The sequence below is a fragment of the Varroa destructor genome, unplaced genomic scaffold (assembly GCF_002443255.2).
Source record: "Varroa destructor unplaced genomic scaffold, Vdes_3.0 BEIS01000002.1, whole genome shotgun sequence".
Taxonomy (NCBI): domain Eukaryota; kingdom Metazoa; phylum Arthropoda; class Arachnida; order Mesostigmata; family Varroidae; genus Varroa; species Varroa destructor.
In genome coordinates, this window is record NW_019211455.1 from 60085896 (window position 1) to 60105457 (window position 19562).

Consider the following 19562-nt stretch of genomic DNA (forward strand, 5'->3'; position numbering starts at 1 on the left):
TCGAAGAAAACTTAAAAAGGAGCGAGAGTACTGAATATTATCACTTAAACATCAAAACAGTATCAAGAGAAGATATAAATTCCAGAAGTAGTTGTCAAGTGATCACCTCCATTTCTCATCCATATTATAGTTGGTTCGGGGTATCCTGATGCGATACAGAGAAGCTCTGTGCTAGATGATCTAGAAAGTGTCAGTTTGCTATTAGGTGTCTTCTCCCATTGTGGCGGGGCTACTACTGCCAAAAAAGCACTAAAGCTAGCAGAGCCCTCTTGGTTACGTGCGGTACATGTATAATTTCCGGAATGCTTAGGCTGTAGGTTATCAATTGTCAAAATTAATGTTCCTTGAAATTCTTGTACGCTAAAGCCGTTCAAGCCGTCTTGGATACGCTGACCGTCTTTAAACCACTGCAGACTTGTTCCAGCTGCTGAAATACAAGCGACTTTTGCTTCACGACCAAGTGAATTTTCAGAAAATCCGAAAGGGGCAACTTTCGGCACTCCTGAAATTAATTTTATACCTGCTTCACTTATCGTTGCGTAATGGCATAGTAGTGATTTTTTTATATCACTGACAGGTGTAAGCATCTCGATAATTAAAAATACGTAAAACTGCACATACCAGCGTTCACAAAATGTGTAAATATTAGGCATAGTAATGGTCCTCGAGTGAACACATACATGATGTCTTCAGTCTAACATATCATAACAAACATGGCTCTCGCTGCGTGGGCGAGCCTTGTTTTAACAAAAATGACAACTGATACATGTGGCGCCATCCGTCGGCCATTTAATGAAATTCTTAATTTTAAGCGGAACCTTTCAGATTTCGAATTACGAAACGGCGCAATGTTATAATACGTATAATGCAAAGGATTTTGCGTAAGCAGTAATTTTAAAGGCTCCCGCTCAACTATATATTTCCTATTGCACTCGATACAGCTTATCATGTATAGTTGAGCCACAGTATAATTATAGAGGGATGACTGGTATATAGACGAACACTTTACCTTTAAAATGCTGAAAAGCCTTAAAAAGCCTCTTTGAACACACTTGTAAACATTATTATGTTACAAATGTAAGGCATATTATAACGACACCCATCAAAATTTTCTTTCAATTGAGTTGAACTCAACTATTTCTGTGTTACAAAATTTTTACCACTAGTTCGTATCAGTCATAAACTAACTGCTTTCTAAAATATTTTTTTTATGGGTATAAATGAAATAGCACAGTACTTTGATAAAACGAAGCACACTTAACAATGCATTTCTTTTGCAGTTAAATAAGTAGCATTTGATTTCAAATAAATTATTGCCTCATAGAGGGTGCCAGCTCGGCCAAGATGACAACACTCTCGCTCGTGTGTTCTCTCCATTCTTCACCCAGACAAAACAGTTGTTTTTAAGGGATGATACATACGTAATTCGAAATACTTCTGTTAACCCACAATCAGTAGTCAAACTCGCACTGTTGCAAAAGTATTGCTTCCTGTTGTACATTATTATCAATACTCGGCATCAATACTTCTTTTGACATTTTTTTTTGTTGTCCTGGCCGTGTTGTCTAGCAAGATAGCCATCTTTTTCTAGAAGATTACCTCAGACTTGTACAGGAAAGGTACGTGAGGTTTATTGATATTGATATATTGGCATTCATTTGGTAAAATTTTTGTCCAGCTATATGAAAAATATAATAATAATATATACAAGATTGTTTAGAAAATCGAGCACATTCATTAACGCGGGGGCGCACTTAAGCCTGAGGACATAAGTACGCAGGTAAGTTCTAGTGGCCAACAATTCTATAATCATTTCAGTTTTTCCGGGTGGAGTAAAGCATAGTAACAATAAGAGCATAAACATTCATTTGTATTTTCCTCTTCGAACTTATTCAAATTATACGCATAACATAGAACTATTCATTGGCAATTTAAAAAGTCGAACGTTCGGCACAAAGTTTCAAGTTATAATTGGCCAACTGTACATAGAAATCAACCATGCACCGATATGAGTAATGCAGCAGTAACATGGTAAGCTTACACGATATCAATATCGTAAAACTGTGTTGAATGCTTCCGTGCTCATTGGAAGCATGGCACGTGTACTTTCCAGGCACAAATTGCCTCAGAGGTCCTACATTAAGAATACGGCCTGAGTGTATTAGATCTGCAAAAAGATACAACATTTTTTTAAATACATTTAAAGAACAGCAAACTGAAAACGTTCGTAATTTTATAGTGCATTTCAATATACTGGGCGTTCTGTAATAGCGCCCTAATTACAAGCTAACGCAGTTTTCTGTAAACGTGATACACACATTATAATTATGTTTCAAGTTAAATATAAAATAAAACCGACCTCCATCTCTGCTCCACGTGACATTAACCTCAGGATAGCCAAACGCCTCACAAGATAAACCATTGGCGGGCCGTTCAGAAAGAATTAGTGTTTCAGGCGGGAATGACTTCCACTGAGGTGGCGCTGCTACAGCTAAATAAGCACTAAAATTGGATTTTCCGTCCTGATTTGTTGCCGTACATGTATAGTTGCCAGAATGAAATGGTTGGAGGTTTTCAATGTTGAGAACTGACATTCCCTGTAGCTCTTGGATGACAATGCCATCGATGCCACTAAATATTCGGCGTCCATCTTTAGTCCACAAGAGTGTATTGCCACTGCCTGACACGCATGCCACTTTGGAAGCACGACCTATAGTATTTTCAGTAAAATCGAATGGTGATATGCGCGGCGGTCCTGTAATTTGCCATGAAACATAATAGAAATCCTAATACATTTGCTTTTGCTTTATAAGCTTAAACACGCTACTTGTATATTACTGGTTTAAAAAGCGTGGTCGTCGGTGACAAAAAGGACAGGTACCTACCAGCGTCACTAAGATGCGCACAAATGAATAAGCACACAGCTGTTGAAAATGTTGCAAACATGATCGTGACATGCACATTGCAGCTACAACAAATATGGCCTCCCTGTTTTGCCCTCATTCAATTAATCAGATATATTTCGAGCATAATCCTGGTGGCGCCATCCGTCGGCCATTTCCTTAAGCTTTCCGTGTGGCGGGAAAGTAATCAAAGCACTCCACAACGAAGTACAAAAATAAGCTCTAGATGTAATTTATATAATATCATAAATATCGCTCAAAAAGTTCAACGTTTGCAACGTTTGTGTTGTAAATATAATAGTGAGTCCGATACACACTTACAAAATACGGCTATTCTAAAGTTGTGATGAATAGTTCCATGTTCATTTGTAGCTCGACATGTGTAAGGCCCGGCAATTTCATTAATTTTGAAATACAACGATACATCGAGCTCTTTTCCGGTATGTAACAAATCTGCAATGGAGCCGGGAAGCTATTTTACAAAACAGCATGAACAACTACCACAGTGTAATCCAAATTTGCATACTAAGCTTTTTATTCAAGTTTCTCGTTTTAATTTGCTTGTTTTTAGATCCCGATAATCCCGATGTATCAACATATTTGTAAAAATCAATTTTTTATCCAAAAAAAATAAATGTAATGTTAGATTCGGCAGCTTACAGACCTCCACTTTTGTACCACGTAACATTTGGTTCAAAGAATCCGTATGCAGTGCATACAAGTTTCGTTGTTGCAGTTCCTTATGTTACTAAGACATCTTCTGGGATCTTTTTCCACTTGGGAAGAGAAGCAACAGCTAACACTAAAGTTATTCGAGACATCGTTATTACGCGCAGTGCAAGTGTAATTTCCCGAATGTTCCTGTTGGAGCTGGCTTATTGAGAGCAAATAACGGAAATTCCACTGATGCCGTTTTGAAGCTCGCTGCCGTTGGACCAACTGATTGAAATAGCTTTTAAGGGCACATAAAATACTCGCACTTGGCTATTTATCTTATTATCGAGGGAGTGAAAGGGCGAAATTTTTGGAGGATTTGTAATATAACAATTTATCATGCATTCGACAAAAGGGTTCGGCTAATTTATTCTGCATAATTCTTTAATTAAGAGCTATTATTATTATTATATTACTTTCATTTATGTATTTCTATTATTATGTTAATAATAATTTAATCATTCGACACTAGGGCATGACAAATCAGTTACAGTTACCTGCAGTTACCAGAGTGAGAGTAGGGAACTAATAGAAACGCAACAGATACATGAGCAGATGCCTTCATGGTTGCCACAGGACTATTAGAGTGATAAACAAAAATGGCGATGCCCTCGTTGAGCTTAATAACGTAGTACAAAAGTCCATAACAGGCCAAGTTGTGAGACATGTAGCGCCACCTGCCTGCCAAATATCAAAGCCAGTTTGCACAGGGAAAATTAATCAAGATGAACCAACTGTAATCAACACTTTTTATGCGCAATTACCCATGTCTACAAATGTTACTGACAATATATAAAAATATTAACATTATATTGAATGCCTCCATTTCTGTTATTTGCTATACATGTAAACACGCCGAGTCTAGAGTGATGAGGCGGAAACCCCAGTGTTTTCCCGATTGAAGTTACCTTTGCAACGACATTGGGTCGAATTGATCATATGAGTTTGCAAGAATTAGGTGTTATAACTTATTCGAAAAGGACCAACACGCGCCAGTCGTTTAGTTTAATATTCCAACGGCCTCACAGGAAAAGAAAGCGGCAAATGTTAAGTCTGTTTCGTATGCACATTTGAAATTCAATTTTCGACGGCATGAATTGATGTAGCCGTTTGTGTGTACACATACATTGCTACTATATTAATGAATACGTTCAACTTTTTTAACCTTTCTCAGTATGTAAGAAAATATTTTGAAAACATACCCTGTAGGAACGAAAACTGTTCGGGGTATACTTGAGCTTCGCATATAGGTCTTTCATCGACATCCTTTAGGGTCACAACATAAACAGGTGGAACAGCCAACCGGTCCAGAGGAACAGCCATTGTCAGCACGGCGCTATCTGAAGCGTGCCATACACGTAAAATTCCCTGAATATTTTAGTATAAGGGTATTGATAATGGCGGAAAGTGTTCCTTCAAAGAGTATAGTGATATTATCGACTCGGCCGGTCATATATTATCCATTTAATGACTACGAGAGTCTATTGTCTGTTCTAAAGATGCAAGCTGCTTTGGTAAAACAGTCTTCACTATTCTCCATGAAATCAAATGGTCAAATATGCGGCGGCCCTCGAAAATTTACCGATCAAATATTTGAGTTCCACATTTTTTCTCACGGTTTATAAAGAGTCGTAAACGGTCAGGGTTTTTGCATTGTTTATATACAATGTGTTTGTGTGTGTTATTTTACAATATTGTTAGGACTATATTAAAGGACAGTATCAGTGGTCTAAAAAACCACCTACGTCACAATATTACAGAGCTTATGCAATCACTGCTTATGCGGGATGTATACATTTGACAGTCATCAAGTCTAGCCTTTGTCGTTGGACAGTCAGTGTGCATACCCAGCATATGATCCACAAAAATAAATATGGACGTTACTATTTTGCCCTAATCTATTGGGACCCAGCCAGCTAATATAGGCCTTTATTAACGTGGCTCCATCCATTGGCCACAAAAGGAAGGTTCATCTAAAGCGCGAAGTATGCCCGTTTCAAATGTTTCGATAGTCCCTTCTGAAAATTCCCAACTATCTTCAAGTAAAAGCAACTCAATATACGAAACTCACAGATATCACAAGCAAGTTATCTTGTGTAGTTTAATTTAATATGCGAAAAAACCAACATTTACAAAAGTGAAGTTAGATAGGTATCACATCATGACAAACCTACAGAATATGAGAATTTTAAAACTGTGGTGTATAACTCCATATTCGTTTGATGCATGGCAAGTATAATCGTCAGATAAGGTTCCTTTTATCGTTTGGATGCGAAAAACGCTTCCAATATTAATCACATCTGCAATACCATCAGTATATTAATAACCTCGAAATAAGACAGAGAAATGAGTATCCATGGTATCAAAGCGCCATTTTTTGTGTAATGTTAACCTCTTATAATATTGCATCATATTGCATTACCGACTCCAAGCAATCGTGTTAAAACCTAATCTTCACTCACGGATCTTGTCTTAAAGTTATTATTTTATCTTTTTATTTTATTATTATTTAATACAGAAAACTGTGAATGAGAGCATAGAAAAAGTAGTCTTTATTTTTTGCAGTTAGATTTTCGACTCTAGGGGTACTTCAATTTCAACTAACCTCCATTTTTGCGTAGTGTGACATTGGGTTCGGGGTATGCGGAAGCATCACATATAACTTTGGTTACTTCAGAGCTGCCACTGAAGATTAAATCTTGAGGTGCATCAGTCCATCTCGGAGGAGCTATCACACCAAGGAGAGCACTGAAGCTACTTGTACCGTCATGATTACGCGCAATGCACGTATAATTACCAGAATGCTCCGGTCGAAGCTCACTTATAGAAGGCATGTACGCTCCCTCCAATAGTTTGAGCGAAATTCCATCAGAGCCATCGAGTAGCAAGCGGCCATCTTTGATTCACGACGAAGACGAACCACCCCTAGAGACGCAAAATAACTTAGCTGCTCGACCCACCATGTTCTCAGAAAAACCGAATGGAGCCATTTTTGGAAGTCCTAAAAATAACTGTCGCTTAAGTTGGCACTGTTGGAACGGCAAATCTTCTTTAACAGGGATGATAATAAACCTCATGAAGAGCAGTGCAAAAGTCACTAATCTGCATTCATACGTTTGAGTAACAGGAAAATACATACATAGCTCGTGTACAATAGATAATTCATCATCAAGGACATGGTCGTTCATCTAGGACGTATTGTCTGATAAACAAACATAGCGTCTTCCTACGTAGCTTTATATGTTTATAGGTCTGTGAGAGCTATTTGAGCCTGTAAAATGGCTCCGTAAGTATTGTACACCATGATACAAATGGCGCCATCCGCCGACCGAAATCCTAGCCGTTTTTGGCGATAACTTCCATCTGAAGCACAAAGAAATATGATTCACAGCCTACAAATAATAGTAATTAATACAAATAATGTAATACAAATTACATTTGAACAAGTGCTGATATATTTATAGTTGTAGCTTTGTTGAAAACATTAGCTATCATAATTAATTATTACGATATGGAAATGCTAATTATACGCGACTTTCGTTGAAAACAGTTATTCTTGGACACTAGTGAACGTATGAAGTTCGGCTGATTTTACGCGTTCGAACCATCCGATTGTATCTACCGAGAAACTTGATGAGTATCAATTATTAAATGTTGCAAGTCATAAAGTTAATAAATATGAGACCCATATTCCAAGCATGTATATTGCATAAATTTTTAGCAAGAAGATGCCCGTGGGTTAAACATTGAGCCTTTTCATAATGCCATTTTATTGTCCGTCGTTAAGTTTAATTCTAGTTAAAACTTTAATACAGTAGTACTGTTATTTTCCAGACGGTTTCAACTATATAATCAACGCTTTTCTCGTATATGGTGATCAGCGTTACCACTAGGGACACTAAATTATACGCTACGCTTAATGTTGGGTTATTACTAGCGTAGGTAAACAATTCTTCCAATTTACTATACTGAAATATAAAAGTAGGTTTGCTACTTGTAAGAAGCCTATAACTGAAGCCGAATTAAAAACACGAATTCAAGCAAAAGCGTTACATATATTAACACTTATTCACCGGTAAAAACAGTGATTAAACAGATTTTCTTCTACAGGCTTAGCGTCAGAAAATTTCATAGCCTCGTAAATGACGGTAATAAAAATTGCAGAGCTCTTTGTTTGTCTTTGATTTGTTGGCATGTGTGTTATTCTTTTGTTAAAGTCCTTGTCAATTCTTTGACATGTGGCCATCTGGGAGCCGAAAAATGCAGCAGGTAAACTGCAAGAGTACAAGGTAGCATTTTCGTATAGGAATGTTGTTCCACGTTTGATCGAGTTATGTTCATGAATATCACGTATTTTCTCGCTATGTTGCTTGTAACAACTATAACGGTTGCGCCTAGCAGGAAATAAGTTGAACATATTTTCACCTCTGTTGGGCAGTTCGTATAAATATTATTGTGAGAACCGTAAGTACACTTTAAGTAGTACTTTTGAAAGCCAGGATGTACTTGGATATCAGCATTGACTGCATGTACATTATAATTGCTGGATACTTCAACAATTGCCCTACGTTAAACTGCAAGCTGTACTCAAAGATCATTTAAAATAAAAATACTATAGGCCACCCTAAAATAACTCAAAAGTATGCTTTAAACCTTTTTTGTAATAACGACTACCTTTTTGATGTCTACTTATTCAGAATTTGGAAAATTTCTTGATCTTTGGTAAAACACGTGCAAAAAGCCGTTCATTTATCATGGAACTCGTATACAATGATCCGTCTTTTCTATTTTAAAATCTCTAAATTGCAATTTTTTAACTAAATGGCAGAAGATGAGTTTGATGTACTTCTTTTTAGAAACTGAAGGAGGCTGAACGTCTATGTGATGATATACTTTAGGATCAGTGTGCAAACGCAATTTGTCAGCATATATTTTGTTTGATATATTATTAGGGGACTACGTTCGGAGAGCCATGCATTATGTTTGAATAGTCTTGATATAACCTATATGCCTTGAAGATTTATTTTTTAAACCAGGTTTAATCTGTTCTCTTACTTCATAGATAAAACTTGGTTTTCTGCTTTATGCCTGTAGTATTCAAGATGTTCAGTATTTATCCATTAGTGTCATCTCGATTAGCATTAATTATGCTATGTGAAACTTCCGGGTACCAGAACGCCGAAGTGTGGTACATGTAGTGCCATTTATAACCTCTAATGAAGCCGTTCAATTCAAGGCAGATTTGCACAAGCAAGAGGTAAATGCATTGGTGATCGACTTATTGAATAGCTTTTTTTGCTGTCTCGTTAGGCCAACTCACTATGCAGTGAGACTTTAATATCAGACTGGATCCGTCCATGCTGGTTTTCGGCTATACAAGAATAAACCCCCGATTTGGCATTTGTAGATGAAAAATATAGTGTAGATCCTTTCCAGATGGTTTCTGTAAAACAAGATAATAATTCTTATAACAAAAAGAGATAAATTTATTTCGGAAAGACTTCACCAACTTTCGAGATTGCTCTGTACATTAGTATACGAAATATTATTCAAAATACGCGTAGTATAATTGAAATCATTTCACAATAACTTCCCAGATCTAAAGAAACATTTTTGAAAAAACATTTGAAATGGTGGAGCAGGCGATAACGCTCGAGACTTATAACCAGAAGGTTTTTGGTCGGGCACCATTTTTGGTTGGAATAATCTTGTTGGGTACGTGTAAACAGATGTGATCTTTTACTTTAAAATTTGCAAATTAAATTGATAAATAATAGTAACTGTCATTATTATGTGCAATCGCTTGCAACCAGGTCTACGATTGACAACACTATTAATATTCTCGATTCAGGACCGGCCACGTATTAAACGAAAACATGCGTGAAATAAAGCACCCTCGTCTTAGGAAACACTTCTAGCAACTTTTACTAAGTGATTTTGTGAAGGACTTGTATAGGTAAAACAATAGACTGCTGAGTTGCTTGTAGTCTCTGGATTGGTAACATAACCAAATGCAATAACATACCACCGAAAAGCGTCCAGGTAACGTTGGGGTCCGGATAACCTTCGACATCGCACACAAGTTTTTGAGAACTTCCCATAATCAAAGTAACTTCACTTTGAGGTGTAGTTTTCCAGTGTGGTGGAGCAGTGACTGCCAGGAAAGCACTAAAGTGACTGGAGCCATAACGATTCCGCGCACTGCATGTATAATTGCCCGAATGCTCCGGACGTAAGCTACTGATCGAGAGGATCAACATTTCATCAAACTCCTTGATAGAAATATTTTGTTGACCATTGTAGAGAACTGTACCATCTTTTTCCCATGAAAGAACGCTTTTCTCCGTAGAGAAACACGTCACCTTGACCATTTTTCCTGCTGTATTTTCGATGAAGCTGAATGGAGTAATTTTCGGCAGCTCTGTATACAAAGCATTCCTTAGTGCCAAAAATCGAAATGAATTAATAGCAAATTTTCGGTATGTTATTTGATGCTAGCGTTGGATATTCTCGTGCTACATACCTGCTAAACACATTTTGGGTCCCATGATTAGGGAAAGCATACAAAACGTGTGCCAACTTACAGATGTCATTTTTATAGCACTGAAGTCACTTGGAAACGACTATGGCGGTTGTTTCGTACTCTGAATACTGCTACGATGTTTCGATGGTTTGGAATAGGTGGCGCCATCCATCGGCCATTAAGGAAGTTACTCCAAATGGCGGGAAATTTTAACCGGTACTCACAGAAAACAGATACGTCAATACTATGCTGAATTACACCGTAGTCATTCCGGGCTATGCAGACATAAGCACCTGCATCGCTAGCATCTACTTCATCAAATCGCAGTATTCCCACATTCCCAATAATATCTGGAAGGTAAGCCATAAATACACATATTGAGCCCTTAAACAGACATTTAGTAGTAATATTGCAATTCAATAAAAGTTTTATAAATAACTGAACTGCTTCGGATCCTAAAATATGCTAAAACTATGGTTTATTTATGGCCACGGCGTTTACAAAAGATTAATCATCACAGCAAGAAAAGAGAAATAAAAATATGACACATAAAAAATATGATTTTTGCAGGAACAAACCTCCGTTTTTCGTCCAAGATATATTTGGCTGTGGAAATCCATCAGCCTGACACTCCAAACTTGCCGAAGCCTGTTTTGTCAAAACCTGGGTTTGAGGAACGGTTATCCACGTTGGCGGGGCAATTACAGCCAAAAACGCGCTAGAACTTTTAGAACCTTCCTGATTATAGGCAACACAGGTATAGTTTCCTGCATGCTCTACATGTAATTTCTCAATGGATAAAATAAGCAAACCGCCCATGCGTGTGATTTCAGTGCCTCTTTGCCCTTTTTGAAGGGCGACACCGTTCTTGAATAATGATAAACTTGTAGCTCCAGCTGAGAAACATGTAATTTTTATCTCGGATCCAAGGGAATTCTTCTCAGGAATTGCAAAAGTCGGAATGCTTGGTAATCCTGGAAATTATCAAGTCAGATCAACACATACGGTTTTGTCTCAAATGTCCTCACAAGATACATCATATGTAAAAAAATAGATCGCTACATACAATAATAATATGTCGCTTCAACTAGTTCATACCTGCTAGCACATGTTGGAAGGTCAGGTAAAGTAGCAAAACGTAACTCAAGTAAATCCATGATCTGCCACCCATGTCGGTCTCCTTGTACGGTGAGCAAATATGGCGCTGCGCTACACGCTATTGCCAAAACACGAACTCTAACTCTTGTTAAATCGGTACATGTGGCGGCATCCATCGGCGATTCAATAAAACTCGTGAAACGGCGGCGGATTTTGAATCCGTTTGAAGTCAGGTTGCATGATTAAATGTCTACACGATTCTAACTAGTAAGCAGTCGCAATTAGGTTATGAAATACAGATACCATAATAGACGGTTAATTTCCTTCATGCTCATTTTGTCTTCACATATCTAGTATATGGTCAAACCGTTTACTAGATGAAGCATTTTACTCGAGCCTATGCATTAAAAAATAGCGCGCATCTCATGTTTTTTTAAATAGTTATGATTGATCTTGGGTAACTGGGTGTAGAAAACTGAAAAATTCGTATAATCCATTTCAAATTTACAGAGGTATAAAAAAATTAGAGCAACAGATTTATAAATAATTCTATACTTCGACTTTATCCACCTTTCTTATCTCACGGACTTTTATTGCGATGCAGGTGATGTTCGGTAGTAAAATCCAGCAACATGGCATTCAAGCAAGAAAATCGATTGTTTGAACAATCACATTTTTCCCACCTATCGTGGACTTCCACATTGGGGTAAAAGCTATTGAAAGCATTGTGGTAAGTCTGTTACTTCCGACACGGTTACAAGCACTACACGTATGGTTTCCTGCATGTTCCCACTAGATGGTTTTGGTTATTAATAGCAAAACTTCATCCACCTTCGTTAAATGTAGTGTAACTTTCTCTTGAATAGTTCCGCTATTCTTGCGCAAGCTCGGATAACTCTAGTTATCTGACGTATGAGAAGCATACATCTTACTGCCGATAGTCCACGTTATAGAGAGTCCTTATAAGAGACGACCCCATTGTCAGACGCTTAAAATTTTGGCTCTCCACAGTGGCACTTATTACTGTCGTATACACGGTCTTCGACAACAACAATCTATTCCTCAGCGGCATTTATTGTCAATACAATTACGCAAAAGTTTGCCATGGATATTCTCTGCCCTGGGAGTATATTAGTTAACAACGCGTGTCCTCATCTGACTTCTTTAGGTTTTTTGACAAAAAGTAAAATGTCCCCGTCCGCAATACGCATAAATATATTGAACCTACCAATATGGAGTATATCACCTTAAATAAGCTGCGATGAGTTGCTGATCGCGACATATTTACCTCACAGTTACGTGTAGGACATGCACCTGAATGTGTCAAATATTATGATAGACGAGCCCAACGAACTGTATTGCCTAAGATCGATCATAGATCGATTCATTATTTTTTAACACATTATAGCTTCTATGTATCAATAAAGCGAGATCATTTACATCTGTATCCGCCAGGTAAGTCTTGAAGGTTAATGCATAATTGAGAACTAGTCAGTCGTATTGATCTGGTTCATTGCATAGTAAACATAGCCTTCATAAAGTAAAGGTATAGATGCTTGCACAAGAAGATGTTTATCTACGTATTTCTAGCAAAACGTATCGCTGGTATAATTTGACTTAAAATTTTGCATTTACACTAGGACTCCTCAGGCGTACAACTAATTTCTCTCTCTTTTTCCGTGCGACTACTACCACCTTTCGTTCCGTTTATAATTAGTCACGGTAAAATAATAATAGAAAATATTGCCGAATGATCTAAACTTCAACAGTCTGTTAACAGCCTTTGAGAAACTTCTGCTGGCTGCCACAAAATAAATCGACAGGTGCCTCTATAACAATTTTTTCTTAGCCAGGTAATGTTCTCTGCAATTATAGCATGACATCCAGTGTAGTTGGAACAATTTCAGAAGTTCTAAACAAAGCGTACTCAAAACGCTCACTTAAAGTATACTACTGTTTTAAACTTGCTTTCCCACCTTTTCTCTCTTTCTATATATATGTATACGTACCAGATATAGTGACATAAACAGTTTTCCTAATAGAAGGTCCAATTCCATTATCAGCAACGCAGGTAACTTCGAAATTGTGTGTCCCACCGCCAGACTGCAGATCTGAACGGGCTGGAATTGATAGTGAACTCCCATTATGAACCAATTGCCCTTTGTCGTTCTCCCACGAGTGGTGTGGCCGCGGTGATCCTTCGGCTTGGCAATTCAAAATGCCTCCACTGGAGCTTTGAATTTGCACTTTAGATGGGGGCTCCACCCTCCAAGACGGTGCAGCTCTTACAATTAGCTCGTCACTATACCAGTCCTCAGTGTCATCGAAAAATAACGCTCGACAACTATAGTTGCCAACGTGGTCAAGTGTAATGGCATCAATAGACATGGTCAGTAAGCGTTTTGTGGGCTGTTGAATTGAGATTTCTCGCCAGCCATTTTTGATCTCGATGTTACCCTTAAACCATGCGAGTTTATGTGCATTTGAAGGCACACTACAGACAACGTCGATCGATGATCCTAGTTGAAGGTTGTCCGGGAATGCAAACGGAACAATTTTCGAAGCTGCAAATCAAATTTGTCTTTCATGTTCAGGTTTTTGGATTCTCCTGAATGGTTTTGAAAATATATAATAACCGTTAATGATAACCGTAATAATTTAATTTTTTTCTAAGATAGTACGCACCTCCACAAATAGTGGTTAACACACACTGTAGTGCAAACCGAACTATGTGCAACCACTTCATTTTGTTCCATGTATGGACATATGTCAGTGACTTTTGTCCACTGGCGCCGAACAAAACAATATGGCGCCTTATTCGTTTCCCTTGCTTCGCTTTAGAAATACTTAGAGACTCATGCTGATACTTGTGGCGCCACCTGCCGGTAATGTTGGCGTTCGCTCCAGGCGCGCAAATTTACAAGACCAATGTTTTGCATTATATTGGCTTAGGAGTGATTTTCGTTCAGATTCTTGGCCGCTTTTTAAGTCTAATGCATACTTCACATGTGTGAAACTGCGGTTTGTTCGAATGAGTTAGTTAGTAATGGTGTGTTGGAGCAAAAAATTTATTGAGTAGTGACTCGAAGAAGTCCTAGTTGAGAAATCGGGATAAGATGCCGTAAGCTAAGAAGAATTTGTCCCCGTAGTAATGCAGTGGTAACATTTTTGTTTATTAAACTTAGGGACACGTAATGGTCTAGTTTCTAATCCGAGCGCAAACATACTTCGTTTCCTGCTGGAAGCCAGCTGTGTGAAGCAATGCTGGATGGCTTATGCAACGCATGTAAGACTTCAAAGATTTAAAATAGGAAGAGTATAACCGGTTGCTGCGGTCTCGGTGTGCAGGTGTTAGCAAATAATTAAGACTGCCGCACTCTGTGCTGGTACCCATAGATAGGCCTGTTCCCTTGCTACACATGTATAATTTTCGATTGTACCTCACTCTACATTGCTGTCACTGTCTGTCATCACGTGAAATCGAGCATCTCAAATTCTTAATACTCCCTATAAATAAGTACTCAAAAAAAGTTTCCGAAACATTGAATTTAAAGATTTACATCATTGTATGTTAAGTCAGGAACTCGTTGTTCTTGACCCAACTTGCGTTTCGTTATGAATCGCCATAAGCCTTCCACTTCCAATACTAATTTTCTCTGCAATCCAACATGGAAATATGCACGCTGCGAGTTGAGCTGCACATTATTAAATTATCTAAATCCAATGACAGGTGGGGTATAAGCATTAGTAACCTCACTATTTAATACCTGGCCATACTTTAGCCAGAAAACTAGTGAGAAAACTACGACTTGAGTCAAATCTGCAATTAATGAACTAATTATCAAAGCTGCAGCGTGTTCATTATGTAACGGATAAATGAATTCATACAATGAGATTAAGATACCGCTTCTTCTTAGAACTAAGTGCTACTTTACATTGGGTCATTCCTTTGCATAGTGCAGGGTACACCCAAAACCTTTTTTTAAATGATCCATGAGGCGCCATCGCTCGGTAATGTTGAAAAAGGTATCTGCCCTTAAAAGATTCAAACAAATTAAATTCACGAAAGCCTGACGGAACGTGTCGTTCTTCGGTGAATTAGTACTCGAATTTTCGATAAAAACACTGCTCCGTGACTAATGTATAGGTATACATATGATATAGATGGTGAACGTTTTTTCAATGGAAGGCGCAATTCCGTTTGAAGCTCGACAGATGAGCTCTCCTGCTGCTGAGCGGTCTACTATGGTTAATTTCAGATGATCTCCTACTGATACAACTTGTGCTGAAACAAAATTGACGAAAATTATTATTTGTCTATGATAGGTAAATTGAACAGCACCTGGCTTATAAAGTCCCTATTATTCTACTTCGTCAGGCGCTTTCTTAAATATAATGCGCGCCATTTTAGTACACGGGTGTCTTCTTATTTATGGTTTTATTAGTACAGTAAATGCAAGTCGGTTGGTTTGTCTTTTGAGGTAATTCATAATTAGCTTCAGTATGCTTACAGCACCAAAAGAATAAAGGCGTAAAATTATAAATCATAGGAAATGTTCGTCAAGTATTAAAAAAGCCTCTGTGATTCAAATACAGTTGATGGTAACGAGTTCATAAATGGTTAGACTGAAAAAATAGTTATGAGCTACTCAATATAATAGGCTTTTTGATTCGAAAGCCATTGTAAATCATCATGAACGAAGTCATCTTTTATATACAATTCTGTTTCGACCGGCACTATATACAACATACTCACTGAAATATTAAGCTGTACTTGATAATTAGTACATTTTTACTAACCTCCTCGATACCAAGTGATATTAGGTTTGGGATTGCCAGTGGCCGGACACAACAATTCAATGGTTTCACCTTCATTTGCGTGCACCGTGGACTTTGAAGGTAAACTTTCTTCTATCCAGAATGGCGATACTGTGATGATCAGAGGTGCCGTGAATTTATCTTTTCCAAATGAATTTCGCGCAGAGCAGGAATAGTTGCCGATATGTGTTATTGAAACACATTTGATTGATAGAAATAAAACTGTTCCTACATTGGAGATTGTCGTATTTGGCAAATGCAAAAGAGAATCCCCACCAATTCGGACGTCATCCTTAAGCCACTCGAGTTCTGTATGGCTGGTTGATTTAGCAGTGCACATTGCATTGATTTCATCACATAGGTCAGGGTTATTTGGTAAAAAAAACGGCTGAACCTTGGGCGGTTCTCGGGTTTCAGTAGACACCCAAATAACCGTCAACCACATTACCATGTGAAATAGCTCCATGTTCCGAGTAACGGCATCAGATGTCATGCAAAAATCTAATCAAGATGGCGGTGTAAACAATAAGCGTGTATAATTAAGATGCTAATGGTACACGTGGCGCCACCTACCGCCCATGAATGTCAAAGAACAAAAAAGCGGCAAATTTATAAACTTCATATTATAACTACGACTTTATAACGTACTAAAGGTGGAAGAAAAATGTAGGCTTACAGTTTGGTAAAACGTAGGTCCACCATTGAAAAAACATTCATTCACAATTAGCAAAAAATAGGCGTACCGCGGGAGCGTCATCTGGATCAAATATAGCCCTATTTCTTTAATAACAACAAGCCATTTTTCCTGATTGAAACCATGCTTCTTATTAAGTGCAAGGTTTTTTTCTATCTTTTATCTTCTATCTTTTTTATCTTTAAGAGACCGCTTTTTTAACCATTTTTTCATCTAAACCTTTCCTGTGAACCGCTTGTGATCAAAATGATGAACGCCCAGGGAAGACCTTGGTAATTTTGGGGCCGGTACTCTTCCCTATAGACTACTCCAACGTCTTACCGTGCTGTGAACATAATCTTTTCTCCACTTTCTGTGTACAAGCTTGGCTATCTGTATGTTTTATACGATCCACACCCATTACAACTTCAAACATCTTCTCTTGTCTCGTGATTTTGTCACCTACGTACCTAAGTTCAAGTTATATCAACATACTTATGGTCTGAATGTTGAACGTCCTCTGTAAGGAAAAACCGATGCCATTCGATGCTTTACAGGTCACCTTGTCCGTCGATTCGTAGTCGACAGTCTTAAAAGAGAATGTGTCTGAAGTAGCCACCAAATTGTCTGAAAAACGTCAATTTATATTACAAAATGTATTGCACAATTTGCAGGATTTGTACGGATCGTAAAATTGAATTCTTGAGCCATCTGAAAGAAAAGTCGACCGTTAAAGGCCAGTGCGTCTGCTTACCACTGGACGCTTACTTTTGTGATTTATGGTCGATTACTTGAAACTGTCTGATACATTTTTTAGGTCGTCAAGACAATATTTTAATTTTTTGTTCTGATAAATTTCCTGAATTGCAGGATAACAGTAATAACAAGATTCATGCATTTGACGGTTTCAGTCTTACCATGCAATGAAAAAAATATTGCGTGAATTTTTACAATAAAAGACTTCATCCTCACTAACCTGTAGTGACTCGAATTCTCAAATAAAGCTCGTTTTATCTGTCTGTCATGCCACTCATCGGGTTATTATACCTTATAATGAACTCTTTCCTATTCAATTTGTATGTCTGTGATATTTTTTTAATTCTAGAGTTTAGAACATCTTGAAAATGGCTTGGTTTAAGGAAAAGCCTTTTTAGACTATCGGCTTCCGCAAATGAATGTTAATTCATTTTAGTCTGTTACTCATCACGAAAGCCAAGGTTGCTTTTAAGCCCTATTGCAATCAAAAAACAACTAACTTAAAGATTAATTACGTTGAATTAATACAAATGAGTGTTTTGCTTTGATAGCTCACTTACTACCTAATTAGGACACAAACAAAGAATTGCATTGCTCATTCAACTAGTGTAAGTTGAATCTATTACTATTATTATGTTCAATTAAAAAACGTGTTTGTAGATATTATTGAAATAAAATAAATACAGATATGCGTCTCTAAATTAAAAGGATTAAACATTGATTATTCCCCTCAGTCATTTTTTAGGCTGTGACTGAGTTGTAAATCATACCATGCAAATTATTGTGAGAATAATATGCTCTGTTAAATAAAACGCCAAAAGTTGCGTCTTCTTTAAAAGTTTTCAAAGCCTAATTATCATAACAGCTTAAATTTTGAGAAACCTGTCTTATATTTTTTATAACAGAATACATGTTCATCCACTAGGCAACTTTGTAACGATTATTAGAAACGTGAATTTGAACATGAAACTATAAAGCTTCCCATGTTAATTTTTTAATTACCGTTGTTACGGCAGCCGGGTGAAGCGGTTTGACTAAACTGCATTTTAAGCAAACAAGTTTTATTTCTATATATGGCTTGATATTTTTAAAAATCTGTATACAAGCTTATGAAGGATATGTGTCAACTAACACCGAAAATTAGTAGTAGCATAATTTTGCGAATAGCGTCTTATTCATCCGTAACCTAATAAAGGCTGTATCGTCAGAGCTGATATCTAAAGGAAAGTATTACTGAAAATTTAATATTTGGTTTAAAATACATTTTTTTTGTATAGATTTTAAATATAAAAATAGATTTTAAATATTTGATAAAATGTTGATAATAAACGTTTATAACCTTGATTTTTGTGTTGTTTTGACTCGTTTCTGCAAAACTAAAAATCGTTTTGCTGCGATTTTTGATTCCGTTGAGGCATAATTTTTTTTCAAATTTGTTAAACTTTTTCCTACCACATATCATATGTGTAATTGTTGGCTTTTTAAAATACATAATAACGGGTATTACAAGTACTCCACCAACTAACCTCTTCTGTACCATGTTATATTCGGCTTTGGATGTCCTCCTACGGGACACTGTAGCGTTATCATATCGCCCCGGTTGAATTGTCTGATTAACTGTGTTCTCTCAACGCCTGTATCTTCTAACCAAAATGGTGGCGATGTTATTACCAGTGACGTAGTAAACGCGTCTTTTCCATACGGATTTTGCGCTAAACACGTATAGTTGCCCGTGTGCGCTAACGATATACATTGAATATTAAGAACTAGTGCACTTCCTATGTGTGAAACTGTGGCATTAGGCAAGAACGCATCACTGATTCTGGCGCCGTCCTTAAGCCACTCCAACTGGGTATGGGTGCTAGATTTTGCTGTGCATAAGGTATGCACGTCGTCACATAGTTCAGGATTCGTTGGCAAATTGAACGGTTGAACTTTTGGACGATCTTTGGTGCACAACACATTTGAGACAAAAAAGAAAATAACGTGTACAACGGTAACGTAAAATATATCCATTGTTTCTTAATCAAACATTGAGAACTGACAGTGTCTGCGTCAAGATGGCGATATCGACACT

The 19562-nt window shown here is 37.4% G+C and overlaps 2 protein-coding genes across 2 annotated transcripts in view; both read right to left on the minus strand.

Annotated features, from left to right (window-relative positions):
* Nucleotides 1–19562, minus strand: part of LOC111245403 (cell adhesion molecule Dscam1-like) — a 46063-nt gene extending 26501 nt beyond the window's left edge. Inside the window, exons 1-10 of the mRNA XM_086978696.1 lie at nt 19012–19562; nt 17225–17356; nt 13248–13802; nt 10719–11114; nt 10365–10490; nt 6223–6513; nt 4820–4957; nt 2360–2755; nt 2042–2167; nt 107–499 (exon numbers count right to left, since the gene is read on the minus strand). Of these exons, the coding sequence (XP_086834822.1) occupies nt 107–499; nt 2042–2167; nt 2360–2755; nt 4820–4957; nt 6223–6513; nt 10365–10490; nt 10719–11114; nt 13248–13802; nt 17225–17356; nt 19012–19501 (3043 nt within the window). The 5' untranslated portion in view covers nt 19502–19562. The remainder of the gene's footprint in view (nt 1–106; nt 500–2041; nt 2168–2359; nt 2756–4819; nt 4958–6222; nt 6514–10364; nt 10491–10718; nt 11115–13247; nt 13803–17224; nt 17357–19011) is intronic.
* On the minus strand, nt 7653–10358 carry LOC147758090 (neural cell adhesion molecule L1-like protein). Its single transcript, XM_086978571.1, has 3 exons — nt 10141–10358; nt 9643–10038; nt 7653–9060 (listed from the first exon to the last, which is right to left on the minus strand). The coding sequence occupies exons 1-3, from the start codon at nt 10208–10210 to the stop codon at nt 8924–8926; spliced, it is 603 nt and encodes a 200-aa protein (XP_086834697.1). The 5' UTR covers nt 10211–10358; the 3' UTR covers nt 7653–8923.

What these genes read in the sequence shown, in the direction of transcription:
- LOC147758090 (XM_086978571.1), bottom strand. Translation starts at nt 10,210, where the DNA reads ATGACATCTGTAAGTTGGCACACGTTTTGTATGCTTTCCCTAATCATG. An exon ending in ACCCAAAATGTGTTTAGCAG is followed by an intron (nt 10,039 to 10,140) that starts GTATGTAGCACG and finishes CTTTGTATACAG; the next exon opens with AGCTGCCGAAAATTACTCCA. An exon ending in TACCTGGACGCTTTTCGGTG is followed by an intron (nt 9,061 to 9,642) that starts GTATGTTATTGC and finishes CTTGTTTTACAG; the next exon opens with AAACCATCTGGAAAGGATCT.